This window comes from Nelusetta ayraudi, unplaced genomic scaffold, assembly GCF_046127955.1.
Source record: "Nelusetta ayraudi isolate G7.1 ecotype Tasmania unplaced genomic scaffold, CSIRO-AGI_Nayr_v1 ptg000022l, whole genome shotgun sequence".
NCBI lineage: Eukaryota > Metazoa > Chordata > Actinopteri > Tetraodontiformes > Monacanthidae > Nelusetta > Nelusetta ayraudi.
The window spans coordinates 1,014,123-1,030,000 of NW_027466072.1; the positions used below are offsets into that span (position 1 = coordinate 1,014,123).

The 15,878-nt window shown below is 44.8% G+C and overlaps 1 protein-coding gene across 3 annotated transcripts in view; it reads left to right on the top strand.

The window, feature by feature from the left end:
• Positions 1-15,878, top strand: part of LOC142889337 (phosphatidylinositol-binding clathrin assembly protein) — a 64,762-nt gene that overhangs the window by 45,031 nt on the left and 3,853 nt on the right. The window contains exons 13-17 of one of the 3 annotated variants that reach the window (XM_076028002.1): positions 1,059-1,211; positions 8,932-9,075; positions 9,537-9,567; positions 9,703-9,835; positions 12,213-12,236. In XM_076028002.1, the coding sequence (XP_075884117.1) occupies positions 1,059-1,211; positions 8,932-9,075; positions 9,537-9,567; positions 9,703-9,835; positions 12,213-12,236 (485 nt within the window). The remainder of the gene's footprint in view (positions 1-1,058; positions 1,212-8,931; positions 9,076-9,536; positions 9,568-9,702; positions 9,836-12,212; positions 12,237-15,878) is intronic. The other 2 variants (XM_076028004.1, XM_076028003.1) reach the window with 2 other exon arrangements.

Below are 15,878 nucleotides of genomic sequence, written 5' to 3' on the forward strand. Positions count from 1 at the left end.
TAGAAAAATGTTTTGACTTTAGTTCTGGCAAGACTGGCTGTGAGAGGAGTTTTGTGAAACGACTTCACTTGCCGAATAAACTGTCCAGTTAGTAACCTTCAAAGACGGTTATGTCGAGTAAATTCAAACAATTTGGTGAATGTTCCATTTGTGAGTAATATATTATATTGCAGAAATAAAGAAAAATAATGCTGGAGGGTAAAACCATTGTTTTTTGTGATGTGTCAATTGATAAGATTTGATTTTTATTGCTACATGTGTGTCCAGTTCGGCCCCGCACACCAGTTGCTGCGGAAAGACCAGACGCACCAAAGTGCAGCTTCCCCCCTCCAGCTTAACTTTATCTGCTTTCTAAATATAACATAAAGATGGATTTTGGAGGAACCGTCAGAGAGAAGGCTTTACGCAGGCTTTATGACGGCAGATTAAACTGGAAACAAGATTTTGGCCAGACTTTTTTTGCCAGAGCCTCTTCTTAGCTGGGATATGGAGTCAGCATTTCAATAAGTCACTGGATATTTGTCCTCGAGAAAGAATGGAAGATGTGTGCAGCAGAAATGGAAAAAAGAACGTAGGTTCACTGTACCACAAAGGTAGAAATCAGGATTTTTAGTCGTCTTCATGAATAGTATAGCGCCTGTTGTCCTTTACCACGATGTATGTACCAACAGCGACACCCTCCCCATAAAACTCCAGCCTTCCCCAGCAGGGATGAGGATAAATCCCCCCTAAAAAAAAAAGGTGCATCAGTGGGTTTCCTGGTGAGCAGGCGTAGCTCTTCCCTGGAAGCCTGGCGTTCCCCACAGAAATCCCAAGTTACTGAGCAACGACAAAGGCAGCGTGCTAGAGACTGTAACATCCATGTTCCTAATCTAATGGGATTAATGCATCGGGAGGCGCCGGAATCCTTATTAAAGCAAAAAACCCTCTCATGCCAATCCAGGCTAATCCCAATCTGATTCGTGTATTTACCAGAATGCTGTGTCAGATAGAGCTCTTCACTTGCCTGGAACATCCACACGGGGTGTTAACCGCTCTTGTTGAACTGCACCCCTCAGGAATGGAGAGCCAGCCTCTGCAGCAGCAGCAGCAGCAGCAGCAGCAGCAGCAGCAGCAACAGCAGCAGCAGCCCGCCGCAGCCATGGGCGTAGATTTTGATGCTGTGTTTGGAAATAAGACCACATCAACTAATGGTTCTCAACCTGCAGCCGGTAAAGCCCATTCTGTCTGACTGTCCAGACAGCATCTGATTATTAAAACATAAAAAAATCCCTTTCTGGCTTTGTTGTCGGCACAAGCACTGAACTAACCAAACAACAATAGCTGCTGCTACGGCTTGCACCTTCCTCACTTCCTTCCTTTGGGCTTTTTTCCCCTAACAGCTCGATCTGTGATTTACGGCAAGGCATTGCTGCCACCCTAGGAAAAAAAAAAAAAAAAAAAAAAAAGGGGCCCAGTATCACGTTATAAATGTGAAACTATCACATTTTTACGTGATCATTTTCATGTGAATCTTTCACAAAGTAACGTGAATATTATCACTTTATATTGTGAGAATTATTTTTTTTTCTAGGGTGGCAGCAATGCACTTCTGCAGTAATTCGTAACTGTTACATAGTGATGCTAACTCCTTCTCACAGTATATCATGAATGTACACCTTTAATTAATCTCAGTTAACCCTTCGCTTGACTTTGTCGCTGAAATGAATCTTGGAACGATCCATTCAGAGTTGGTGCTTTGGCATAATGGTCGCGCTTAAGTGGACAGATGCTAGAGTGTCATTTCGTATTATATGAATGGGTTTTAATGGCAGAGTTGCTCGTAATCCTGCCTGCGGTGGATGCTCGAGCATCACTCTGCCACTCAGTGGCCAGGAGACATTTGAACTGCAGCTTCATTCTGCAGCAACCGAGATGGCTGAAGAAAATGAAAATATACCAGGTGGCTCAGGTGTATCTTGATCCATCTTCTTTAGTCGGAGACACTCGTAGGTAAATAATGTTGACAGGTAAACACTTCACTTAGGCTTGTTCACATAGTTTCATTTCTTCTTCTTTAATGATTGTTTCGCAGACAGTTGAAACCGGAGAGGCAGATTTCTTTGAAAATCAAGCCCGAGCTGTTTTGCACTGTGAGATGTTTTTAACATAACGTAGCTTTGCTTCCAAGTGCGTGTGAGGCTTTGACTTTGAATTTTACAGACAAACTTTCTTTAAACCTTTTGGCAACCCCTCCTTGCAATCTCAGTGCCTCTTAACCCCTCTGGGTCCCAAGATGCTTCTGAAAAGCAGGAATTTTAAGGCACTGCTAGCTTTTCCACGGCCCCTGAAAGAGGCAGCAGCGGATAAGAGCGACTCCCCGCAGGGGTCATCGAAAGATCGTTTTCATCAAATGGTGGAAAGGAGTTCAGAAAGAGGTGCCAGCCTCAAGTGCAAGGGCTCAAAAGAACTTGTGATGTCGGCCCTTTTTATCTCGAGGTAATTTAACAAGCCTGAGATGGTTGTCTACGTCTCATGAAGCCTCTTTGTGGAAGTTCTGGAAGCTTAAGACATCAGCGTCCGTCAGCAGCTGCGTTGCCATGACCCCTAGAATTGTGCAAAAATTAAACATAGCAACAACAAAAAAAAAATGGTCTTGGAAACAGCTACACTTGGAAAAACCTCTTCAATGTGGCTAGAGGTTTTTGACGCTCAAGAGGTAAATTGCAAATGTGTCTTTTTTTTTTTTTTGCATTTAAATGTCAGTGGATGTGACGTACGGGGTCATGTGACCAGTTCACTGACTAGTGAAAATGCTGCGTTTTGTTTGGACGGAGGAGGAGACGGAATTTTTTTTTTTTTTTACGAGTAATCAAAGAGAAAAATCTAACAAGCATTATTGACAGCAAACAAGATGGAAAATGCAGATTTATGCCAGGGATTAGGAAGGGAAATGAGGGAGAAGGGCTTTGTAAAGCCGTGGTCTCGCAGGACGAGATTTTAGGAGAATTACGGCTTATGCGCTTCACACCATTCAATGGAAACACCTGCAAATCGCAATTGTACGTTTTCGAAATTTTAGAAATATCGCTTTTATTTCACCCAGTGTGGTATTTTTTTTTTTTTTGAGCAGAAATAAGAAACCTGCCACCTAAATTTCCCCGTCGTGGGACGAATAAAGGTTTATCTTATCTTATCTTATCTTGCTATCCATGTCCTACCTATTCCCCCTCATTACAGTAGGGCTTAATTCACACCGGGCCCATCAGTCAGCGGCCGCCACAGCGCCTTGTCAAACAGCGTTGCACCAGCAAAGAAATATTTCTGAAAGCTCAACATTACTGAATGCACTGGCAGGGGTAACAAAATGGGTTTTGCGGATGTAACATTTCCTTTCACAATGTCTAAGTGATGGAACCAATTATTTTGTTCTCTTAAGTGCCCAAGTGCTCCACAGTGCGGTTTAATTTTCACACTTGCGCACTTTCTGCTTTGCTCTGTTCTGATCCAACCCCAGTCCATCCATTTTGCTGGTGAGAAGTGTGTGAGTGTGTGTGAGTGTGAGTGTGTGTGAGTGTGTGTGAGTGTGTGTGAGTGTGTGTGAGTGTGTGTGTGTGTGTGTGTGTGCGTGCGCGTCTGTCTCTGTCTTTGGACAGACCTGACTTCACTTTAGTGCCTGTGTCCAAATTGCCACTACAAGGAGCAATTCACCATCTGGGCCGTCAAACTGGCAGCCAAATCTCTTCCTGGTGTGTGTGTGTGTGTGTGTGTGTGTGTGTGTGTGTGTGTGTGTGTGTGTGTGTGTGTGTGTGTGTGTGTGTGTGTGTGTGTGTGTGTGTGTGTGTGTGTGTGTGTGTGTGCGTGCGTGCGTGCGTGCGTGCACCTCGGCTACTGTATCACACGTGCGCCTCCCCTGCTACTGTATGCGCTCCCTGCACGCTGCCGTGCGTGCACGCGTGTCCTCGGCCTCCTCGGCCCTCGTCTGTGTCTGCTCGTCTGTCATTCCTCTGCCTCCCATCTGTCTCCTCTCTGCTCGTCTGCTCTGTTTGTTGTCGTTCACACCTTTGCGCACATCCCCTCACGCCCTCCCCCACCCCCACCCCCCCACCCCCACCACCTCCCCTCCCTCCTCTTTCTCATCTCTCTGTCTGTATTTGCCTCATCGTCTCTGCATCACTCTTCACAAGGCAAGAATCACCCAGGCAACTCCTTTCCATCTGCTCTCCTCCTCCTCCTCTTCCTCCTCCTCCTCCCCCTCCTCCCTCCCTCTTTAAGATTCAAAGTCCTGTTTTCTCTCCCTCTGTCTGCGCTACCAAAGTCTGCATTCTTTTTTATCACAATGCTGTGTCCACCCTTAACTGGTATCTTGCTGTTTTTAATGCATGTGGAGGAATGCGGCTGCTCCTCTGGCGCTGCAGGGATCAGATTTGTTGTTGTTTTGATCTTCAGTTCAGTCCTTTTATGCTTCCACTCTGACCATCTTTCACAAAGTCTGCGCTAAGTCAGGCAGTCGTACAAGTCTTAGTCCCCTTTTGATGTCACAAAGAGCACCGATGCTGCTTTTTTTCCCCGTCTCTTGACTGACTGCCTCGCATGTTCTTGTTTTCATCCCCTTTCAAACATGTTGAAGGTCCGACAAAGCATCAGTTTTTTTGAGGAGGCTATGAACAGAGGGCTAAATATGCTTCCTTTTGGAGATTTGCAGGAGTTATCGACCCTGAATGGGTTTCAGCTGAATTGCTCATTCATTTTATTTAAAAAAAAAAAAATTAAAAAATGAGGTCTCCTCATGAAAAACTGTTTTTGTTGCAGCTTCAGTCTTAAAAGAAGTTTAATGAGGCAATGGGTGGAAATTTACGATGAACATCCTCCTTTGGTCCTAATGTTAATTCAGTAGGAGCTCAGAGATACAGATTTACCATACGGAAAGCCTAATTGTTTTATTTTAATTGAGCAAGTTGCACGCGGTCCCAATTTCTCAACTGCAAGTCTACGGCGGAAATGATTTTGCTCTGTCAAATGAGCTGGAAGAAAATCAGCCCCAAAGTCTTTTTCATCAAAGTAAAGCATAAAAATATCCTCAACAGCAAGCCTCTACAAACTGTAGGAAATCCATCGTCTGAAAAGCAGTTTACTTTAATCCTCTGTCTGAGATTAAGGACCCATAATGCGGTAAATTTGTATCTAATCTTCCATTCATTTTAATGGCAATTAAAAATCTTCCTCTCGCTGTGTTGGGATACAGCTGATATTTTTTATTTCCTACTATTCTTATGGCTAAACAAGATGTTTGGCCGTTTTGTTACTGAGTATCTTCAACACTTCCAACCGACAAACCGAGGCACTTTTTGAATTTCCTCGTCTTCAGATGAATCCATCCCTTTGAATTTCCTCTCATTTTTACCAGTAAGCGGCGTGTTTCTCCCTCTGTTTACAGGATTTCAACTCTCACTTCCTTCCCTCCCTTTGATCCTGAAATCTGTTGAGTGCCAAATCCTCTGTGGAAACACCTCCTAGCACTGATAGCATTATCACACCAGTTCAATACGGCTCTCTCAGTGCTCGCTTCATCACCTCTGTCTCCTCCCCTCCTTTCTCCCAGTTTCCTCCTTCACTCTATCCCTGCACTGGTGGTGGCGTGTGTAATCTACTCGGCACTCGGTGATTCTTTCTTGTTTTCATTTTCTTTCCTCTGTCGGTCTTTATGCTGACACGGTGGTCAAAGACACAGAAAATCGCCCACGTCGCCGTAATGGTTTTATCCCCCCTGACGACAGAGGCTGGAAAATGAGGAAAGTGTGGGAAGAAAACCCTGTTTATTTTTTCCTGTTTGGTTCGGTTTCTTCATTTCCCTTTTCTCCACCTGTTCTCGCCGTGTCTCGTTTTAAAGTTCTTTGTGTTTCTTTTCTTTCCGTGCGTGACTTTCCTCCTCCCTCTTTTTCTCATCTGCTAAGCTCGCAGGAAAAGGGTTTTCTGAAGCGCTTGTGTCAGCACCGCTGTCAGGCCTCGCAATGGCTTCCTAACTAAATATTATTCCTCCCTCCTTTTCCGCTGCCACCAGCTGCCTTTCTCTTACTTTTTGCTTTGTTTTGCAGAATCAGTGTATCTTTACACCAGCGTCTTGCAAGTCTGCCACCTGTGTTTTTCACAAATCAATCTCAGCCAGATGAATAATAGTGATAGACCTTTTAGTCCACTTGCCACTGACTACAGTTGGCCTAAAAACACTGACTTACTGTGTTTAATGGGTCACAGTGGTTCTGCCATCCAGAGCTGCTGTCTTACACCACCAAACTTTAAGGATTAAACACAAAGATATTCTCGTGTTTTGCACCCAGTGGCATTTTAGACAACCTAAAGCAGACGTATTTGCTTAAATGTTTGTTTATTTATTTTTAATCTGTTTAATTTTTTTATACAGTTTTGCATGGCAAGTTAAAGTACGTCTGTTAGCTGTCGTTGCGTTGGTGACGACCAGGCCCTCAGAATCCAAGATGGCTCCCATTCATTTCAATGGAGTTGCATGCGCAGTAGTGTCACATGCCTCTGTAACTCACATGATCAATTCGGCCAATCAGAGCGATCCTGGAGTACGTCACTTGCAGCCACGTCAGGACGCAGCCAATCAGAACGAGAAATGATTTTCTGGCCTTGATCATTTTTTTAAATGGCTTAAAGATCCATAAGTGAAAAATCTACAATAGAAAGATTTGCTATGAACAGCGTTTCAGGTCGCAGTCGTCCTTTATTTTTGTATTGCGGTTGATGGGAAAAATGCTTTTTGGGCCCATGGGATTTTTGTCACTGCAGTACCTCAAGTGGCCACTGGATAAAATCATTGCGCAGCCATATTGCCAGTCTGGGATCCAGTTCCTTAAATACATCCATGGTGACAACCCAGAATGCAGCGGCCATTCTCTGTCAGCCAGATCATCGACCTGTGTCGCCGCCTACTGGCTTGGCATGCTTACTGCCCTCTGTGTTCAAACGTAAAAGCCAATGTTTATATTTTTAAAATTTGGCGGGGCAGATTAAAAAGCTCAGTGGGCCGTATGTGGCACCTGGGCCATAGTTTGCCCATGCCTGGTTTAGACTGTGGGAGAACTTGGAGAGAACCCCCTCATGCACAAGAGAACATCAACTCCATACAAGGAAGCCTCAGGCCTTGCAGTTCAACCTGCTTTCGACCTGCTTGCTGTGAGGCAACAGTCCCAACAGTGTTGGGAGCCAATTTGTAATATATCAGCTTTCGTGTATTGGCAGTATGAGTCAGTATGAGGTGCAACATAAGTATTTCTGAATGCAGGTTCTGAATCTCCACCCATGCATGAGTAGTAGATGCATTCATTTTCACTTTTAATCCTGCGTTGTTTTTCTTCTTCCACCATTTGCACACACTTATACACCATCACATACACATCGTCAGCCACTAGCTGAATGAGCGCTGGCGTGAGAAGTTGTTCATGCAGAGTTCTGAGTGTAAACATGACAGCTACCAGCAGATAAATCAATCACCTGGAACAAGAGCAGCAAGCTGCCGAGTCAGGAATTCCACGCTTGTTGCTGGGAGAGCGCTGTCTGTTTTATTGTCCGTTTTCAGGAATGGGTAGTTCGTCTTTTGACTGGAAAATGCAAGTAGATAAATTCTTGAAAATAGGGCAGCAATTCAATTAACGGCAAAGCCGGTGGTGAGATATGGCTTCGTATTAAGTATGTACAGCTCAGCAATGTTCTTGCATCAAAAAGCTTCCAGCTGTGCTTCATTAAAGTGGTTCAAATGTGAGTAGAGGCTTTTGAAAATGAGGCTGGAGGTCGAGTTGGCTGTAATTAGATTTACCATTGTCAGCAAATACGCCAGAAGATGTTTGAAGGTGGGTTGTCTCTGTTCAGTGTCATCTGTTTTCGGGCGTAAATAAGAGTGTTTAATTCAAATAGCAACTCCTTGTCAACACGATCTGCAACAGGCTGGATTTTGTATCTCCTTGACTTGGAAAAAAAAATCCCTTTCAGCTTTAAGTGGCATCAACAAAATGTTAACACATTAAATAGATTTTTAAAAAAAAAATGTATCTGCTGCCTTGAAGTGGACTAACTAACTCCAAGCTCCAGCTTACACATATAGCACATCTAAATTGATTGTCCAATCAGAGTGAGACTAATTTTAGCTGTACCGTTTTTGGTCCCATGTTTCACAGTGATTTCACTTGGAAAAGACATTCACCAATATTTATCAATATACGGCCTGTCTGGTGAGCCCCCAAGGAATGGGCATGTTGTGACATTACAAAGGGCACTGATATCTCTCCCAGCAATTCCCAAGCCAGGCGTTCGTTCTGCCCTCTCAACCTCTCAGTAGCTGCGTTTCCATGACACCTAGAATTGTGCAAAACCTAAATATGGCAATAAAACACTGGTGATGAGAAAAGCCTCTCAAACATGGCTGAAAGGGTTTGATGCTCTCATGAGGTGGTTTTTCAGACGTATCCATATAGAGGTGTCATACAAAAGTGTCATGGAAAGACTTTTTTCTTATTTACACGTCAGCGGACGTGACGTACGGGGTCACGTGACCACTTCACTGACCAGTGAAAACGCAAAATGTGTTGTACCTCCATCCTCAATGTGGGGTCTTGCGGGATGAGTTTTTTCCCGAGAATTATGGCTTATGTACTTCACACCATTCAATGCAAACACCTGCAAACACCTGCAAATCGCAGTTGTACTTTGGCTTTTTGCTTTTATTTTGCGAAAGGCTGTAATGGAAACGCAGCTACTGTTGATGACTTTTCAACAACTTTCTATCTCACTATGCAATGCAACCATGCGACGAAATCAAGTCCTTCCCAGCTCTCTCGCTGTCTTCCCTCCTCGACTGCCCCTCCTTTGCTCTCTAAACTTTTTACAATGTTATTTTTCTTTCACAAGCACGAGTTTGTCTGTTGTGTGTTGCAGGTTTCGATGCTCTAGGCGAGCTGTTGAAGCCTACAATGCCCACGCACACCGCGCCTCCTCTTCCTCCTCCTCAAATGGCCATCCACCCTGGAGGGAAGCTGCTAGCCAATGACCTGGACTCCTCGCTGGCCAACCTCGTGGGCAGTCAGTGTCTCAACATTTGCGCATTATTTCTAAATCCTCTTCAGAAATAAATGAAAAAGAAAAGAAAAAAAAACACCCACACGTAGGATTTTGCTGATGGAACTTTAATCTGAGTTAACTGATGACTTGAGTGGAAATTATGCAGACCAAACACGGCGTGCATTTAGAATTCTTTTTGTTACATCAAGAGGATTTCACTTCCACACGTTTTATCCTTGTGGTTTCTCTGGTTGAAAATTTTAAAAGTCGATTACACGACATAACCTCATCCTCTTCAAACATCTCTTGCATTTCCAGAACTTTGGGTTTCCTTTCGTAGCAAATTTAGACTTGACACATTAGTATGAAAAGAGATGAAAGGATCAGACATCAGACTCAAGTTAATGAGAAACCGTTCACCGTTTCACTTCTGATGGACTTCATCTCAGCTGATCTCTGTCTGCGGTTGTGTCCCTCCACAGATCTGCAGTTTGGTGGGACTCCAGGTAAAAAGTAAGTGTCCTAACCTGTCAACATAGCATTCTAGGAACATAGTTGCATCTATTTTGCGGAAAAATTACAATGGAAACGCAGCCGGATTTACCTTGCCGTGGCTGAGCTGGGTTGCTGTCTGTGTTCCTCCCTCAGGCCGGAGATGCACTGGAGCCAGCCTGGAGAGAAGAAGCTGACAGGAGGCCACAACTGGCAGAACAAGACCATGTCCACCACACAGTGGGGTCCCGCGCCCATGGCCCCTCAGCCCATGCCTCTACAACAAGTGGTGAGGAACAGCAGCTCAATGTGCATTTCTGAAATGTGAAAAAAAAGGTGTCAAAATAAGAGTGCAGAAGGCAGAAAGTTCCTGCCTCGGCTCGCAGGACACAGCACTGTAGGAAGGGAAAAAATACTACATTTTTTTCAAATGACCTACATGAGCGACACCAGCCTGCAGGTACAACAGGTGGAGGGTTGTTTAGCATGTGTGCTTCCTGCCTGCCTGCCTGCCTGCATGTGTGAAATGCTCTTCGTCTTGTATTTAAGCTTTAAATGAATGCTTCATTTTTACATAAAGTCACAACAGAAACATGTGAAAATGGCTCGTGCATGTGAAAATGTCCACATTTCTATTGTTTCTTGAAAAGTGCGTGAAGATTTGTTGTTGAACTTTGAGCATGTCGAAGAAAATGCCTCATCATTTTGGTCTGGCTTGTTCTCTCGACATGACTTGCAAGATGAAAGTGTTTGCATGACAGAGCTCCTTGGAAAACGACAAACGCCTCTCGTGGCTTCTTTATTTAAAACCAAACCTAAAAGCTTCTCCTCATGCTTCGCAGTCATGTTGCTGTTTGCCAGTTGCTTGTGTTTATATATGAAAAAAAAAGAAGGATAAACACAAGAATTCATCTCGTTTTATACTCTTTTTTTATTTTTGAAAGGCAGCTTTGCGACCTGTCTGCAGCCAGACACCTGAATTCAGTTAAAGCGTCTCTCTGGTCACACAATCATCCAGTCGGGTGAAGTGTGTGTGCGATCGATCGGCTTGTCTTGCTTTCCTGCTGAGAGCTTGTTTCCCAGAATGCCACGCTCCTCTTTTGACTGCAGAAATCAGTGTGGACGCACATTACGCACAGTTTCCCCCTTGAATGGCAATTTGGCCTCCCAGATTAGTCTGAACGCAGCTTGTGTCAACCTTGGAAGGAGTGGAGGGAGCTTGCAGACATTTGCATCTTCAAGGTCCTGCGGTGACCATGAGTTAGAGAGGGAGAGAGGGAGAGAGAGACACATATAGAGAGAGAGAGAGAAAGAGAGAGAGAGAGACTTATTGATCTCCAGGAGAAATTCCTGTTTAGTAGCAAGTACGTGTATCTGGTCAGTGAACTCGTCATAAGTGAGTCAGTCTAGCTAAAACACACAGTTACTGGAAACCAGCCCTTTGTGATGTCACAAAGCCCCTGAGACCTGCATTGAGAGGAAATTAGTAAAATGTGGGGGCTTTAAGTTGGCTAATTACAGCCTTCAGTGCATGTGAATGTTCTGTTCACTCCCACCCAGTGTGTGTGTGTGTGTGTGTGTGTGTGTGTGTGTGTGTGTGTGTGTGTGTGTGTGTGTGTGTGTGTGTGTGTGTGTGTGTGTGTGTGTATCGATGCGGTGCGGCCTCTGCATGCCGTCTTTGTGCTGACGCTGGCACCCCACCCGATGGTCGTCCTGATCTGCAGGCGGCGATTTGTGGCTGACGAGGACAAACTGTCACTAACCTTCCTCTTCCTCTTCCTCCCCCTCTCCCTCCCCCCGCCCTCCTCCCCCTGCTGCCCTGTGATATCTCTATTTTTCCCTCTCTTTCACTCCCCCTGACTCGCTTGTTCTTCCTTCACCTCTTGGCCGCCGCTGTCTGTCTCTCGTCTCCTCTCTCTCTCTCTCTCTCTCTCTCTCTCTCTCTCTCTGTCTCTCTCTGTCTCTCGTCTCCTCTCTCTCTCTCTCTCTCTCTCTCTCTCTCTCTGTCCCTCGTCTCCTCTCTCTCTCTGTCTCTGTCTCTCGTCTCCTCTCTCTCTCTCTCTCTCTCTCTCTCTCTCTCTCTCTCTCTCTCTCTCTGTCTCTCGTCTCCTCTCTCTCTCTGTCTCTGTCTCTCGTCTCCTCTCTCTCTCTCTCTCTCGTCTCCTCTCTCTCTCTCTCTCTCTCTCTCTCTCTCTCTCTCTGTCTCTGTCTCTCTTTCCCTCTTTTTGCACCGTCATGCACTCGTCTTCCTTCCTGCCCTGCTTTATCACGTCCTGTGTTTTGCTTTGTCATCATCCTGTTTCTCGTGACGCCGCTCTTGACGTCTGCTGCTGGTCCTTTGACCTCTTTCCTCCCTCGCTCCGTGGTCACACGCTGCCTTTTGTTTTTCATACTTTTTCCCTCTCCGTCTGTTTTCCTCACGTTCCCGTCTCGCTGGCTCCCTTTTGCCTCTTTACCCTTCCACATTCTCATCTTCTGTCTTTTCCTCTCGGTCTTGAAACACCTTGCTCCCCTCTTTCATCATCCTCTCATTTTCTGGGATTTACCTCCGTAAACCTTTCGTCGTCGCTTCACTCGTTCGTCTTCCTGTCATTCCGTCTCCCTCCACTTCGTCTCCTGCGCTCTCTCTATCTCTGTCTTTTTTTCCCTGTTGCGTCCTGATGCAGAATGGAATGTTCTATACTAGTTATGTAAGTACTTTTCTATGTTGCGTTAAACAAGTTGAACTTGCTGTGTGACCTCTCTGCTGCCCTCCCTGTCGCACTGACTCTGCTCTCCTTTGTATCCTGTTTTAAATCTCTGTTTGGCTAAATAGCATTCGCGTGTGCTTTAAGGTTCCCCACTTGTCCATATGTGTCAGTACATCCTCAAGCAAAGTCTTTCATAAACGTTCAACAAAGTGACCTTTACCAAGGATAAACAGTTGTTTTTTCTGTTTGGCAGTCGCACATTCAACATAAAGAGATGGACTGGTTGCATATTTTGTTCTTTGTCACAAAATGACTCACATATCGACGCTTTAATCCTATTGCGCAGTTGCATGACTCTGGAAGAAAATATATATTTTTTTAGCGATACAACGCAATCGGAAATCTTCTGGAACGACGCCTCCTTCACTTGAGTTCACTTGATTTTGTTCCTCGTTTATGGACACTTTACAATGAACCAACTAAATATAAATAACAGTCAAAAAAACCAAGGAAGGAATAAGGACGAGCGTTACAATTCAGTAACAATTCCTTAGTCCCGTATTAATTGTAACATTTTCAATAAAAAAAATCAGGACAAAAAAAAAAAAAAAATCACTTTTGTCAAACAACAATGAAACTTTGAGTGTGACCGGCACTTGTTATTATTTACATTACCGTAGTCTGCCTGGACAGCTACTGCGATGCCATACGATCACATTTCTAAAAGCAACACTAATCCATCTATGAAGTCTTCACCCAACAGCAATTCTGTTCAGTTGCACATCAAACAAAGCATCAGCCCTGAGAAACTCCCCCCCCCATCCAAGTCTCCCATAGCCCCCCTTTATTGGCAAGTCAGCAGTCAGCTGACTTCTTCTTCAAGCCACATTTAGCAGAAGAAGCAAAAAGCAATAGGAAGCACTTTCCTTGGCTATGATCCAGTCAGGTCGGACATCCTGTTCTGAAAAGGCTGGAATGACCTCGTACTTGGTCACCGTGTGGTGGTAATGTGCACCGTCACAGGTGGCAGAGCGGTGGACAAACAGCTTGTCAAGCGTGAGGAGCGTAAAGTAACACCTGCAGAAGCTACGCAATCAATCAATCAATCAATCAATCAATCAAAACTTTATTTATATAGCACTTTTCATGTGCTCAAAGTGCTGTACAGAAAAATAAAAAAAGAAATGCAACACGTAATAATCCCCCCCACCCTTCCCCCGAAATGTATTATATATTTTTTATACATATATATATATTCTTTCAGGGCAGCCCCCTGTGCAGTATTTGACTGGCATGGAAACATCAGTGTCTTCGAGATGGAAAAAAATAGTAAAGAAAAACTGCACCAGCAACAGCAAACAAGCAAATGGCAAAATATATAAAATACAGAGTAGGCGGTGAGCGAAGCATGATTTATTGAAGGCTGACAGCCGAGCTAAAGGACAGATGGGCAAAGATGCTGGCGGAGAAGGTGCAGCGGTGCAGAAACACTGTCTCACCTGCTCGCTTTCTCCTCCCAGACATCATTTTGTCATCTTAGAAAAAAAAAAAAAAAGCAGCCGTGTCCCTTGTCAATTTGTGCAGGGAGACACAAACGCAAGACAGATGCATCAGATTTCAGAGACAGATGGCTCCGCGCTGCATTCATGTGCACAAGTCACTTCGATCTTCAATCATGGTTCCGTGTGGTGATGCAGCTAAAACCACCAGTGTTTTACTAAGTGAGCAGTGAACGCCTCTGACGGATAAATCAACTCTTTCCGCCTTGAATTCAGTTCATTCTTTGTCTTTGCTCTCTGGCTGGCTGCCGGCCAGCTGAGCTGCTGCAGGACATCGGAGCGGCCAGCGGTTGAGATCAACTTCAGGCTGCTTTCTTTCTGAAGACGATTCCATTAGAAGATTCATTTTAAAAAAAAACAAAACATGTGAATTAAGTCTTGGCCTGCTGTGACCAGAAAGGCTTTTGCCTGGTCAGCGTTGTGAATAATGTGCAGTTCACAACTTCTCCACTAGAAGCGTAATCCTTCCCACCCCCACATCTGAAAGAAAACAACAGGCACTGATACGTAAAGGGAATGGACCTACTCAAAATTCAAAGATTTGATGTGTCACCTGTCGAGCTACGTGGCAGTGTGGCAGAATCTGGCGTGATTGTGCATGCAAGTGTCAAAGGAGAATTTACAAAGTGGCAAGTGGCAGTTAAATATATGTGAAATACATGAGTATTTCAAAAATAATATTTGTGCCTCCTGGTCCGTGGTCGTTTGCAACAGTTCAAGCGGTGCATTGATCTTATTTTATTGAACATGTTGTTGTCTTTGATCAACAGGGAAGTTATTGGCTATGAATTATCCACAGTTGGCTACAGGAGTTTTTATACATCCATTGCCTCTTGCCAGAAAAGGCACTCAGAAGTAATACTGCATTAATATGTACCGCTACTCCACACAGTCTCTCTACCATACACGCACACTGACCAACTCTCACATCTCCCACATGTTGCATACATTGCCCAGGACATGAAATATACATGTGTTTGGCGTATGAATAAATAATTCGATTTTTTTTTTTTATTAAACTTTCTTCCTAAAGTTGTTGAATCCCCTGACTTCTGACAAACACTTCCAGCGCTCAGTAACTATCATATTTAACCCCAAGCCATAAAGGATTATTAACAAAGGGAGGGGTGGGGGGGGGCCCAGATTGTTGTCGTGCAGCGAAACAGTCTGATGCAAAAGAACACAAAACTGGGACGTCTTCAAGCAAAGTCATCGGGCGCCAGGCCTCTTCTGGCGTTTCATGGGTGGCAGCTGAGCTCAAGCAGCAGCAAAGCAGCCAGGCGGCAGAGTTTACATTGACCCGCCGCCTCGCAGCCTGTTTGTTTAAAACATTGATCATGGTGCCGTTGCCCATGTGGCAATTAAAAGATTGTGCCGCCGTTATAATTGCCCCTATTAATAAGACGAAAGCTACTATTTGTTTTCCCGCACTTAACACAATCTATCACTTGACAAATGACTGCAAAGGTAATATATGATGTCACGCAGCTAATTACGGGCTACCCTTTACAAACTTGGGCTTTGGGAGACTTTCCAGCTCTTGCCGCGCTGTTTACGCATCTCCTCCCCACGCCGAGGAGAAAGCACTCGGCTCTTTCCTCCGCCGTGATGGATTATCCCACGGAGGCAGCGGGCCGTTTATCACGACTCTCCATGAGCAGCGGGCGTCTGTTGACTTCCAGGAGGGCGGAATGACGCGGAACACGGCGAGCTGCTAGTAGCCACGTCTGGCAGCAGCAGCAGCAGCAGCAGCAGCGCGTAGCTCGCAACCACGTGTGACAGTGACCAGGGACCAGTGACCAGAGACCAGGACATTACCGAGACTAGAGAGCTTCGAGACTAGAGAGCATCGAGACTAGAGAGCATCGAGACTAGAGAGCTTCGAGACTAGAGAGCATCGAGACTAGAGAGCATCGAGACTAGAGAGCTTCGAGACTAGAGAGCTTCGAGACTAGAGAGCATCGAGACTAGAGAGCTTCGAGATCGAGACCAGACCAAGACTTTATAGCAACGAAACGGAAACGTTGACCAAGCAAGGTGCTATTTTGAAGCATTTTCGAAAAAACAACTTTACCTCTTAAAG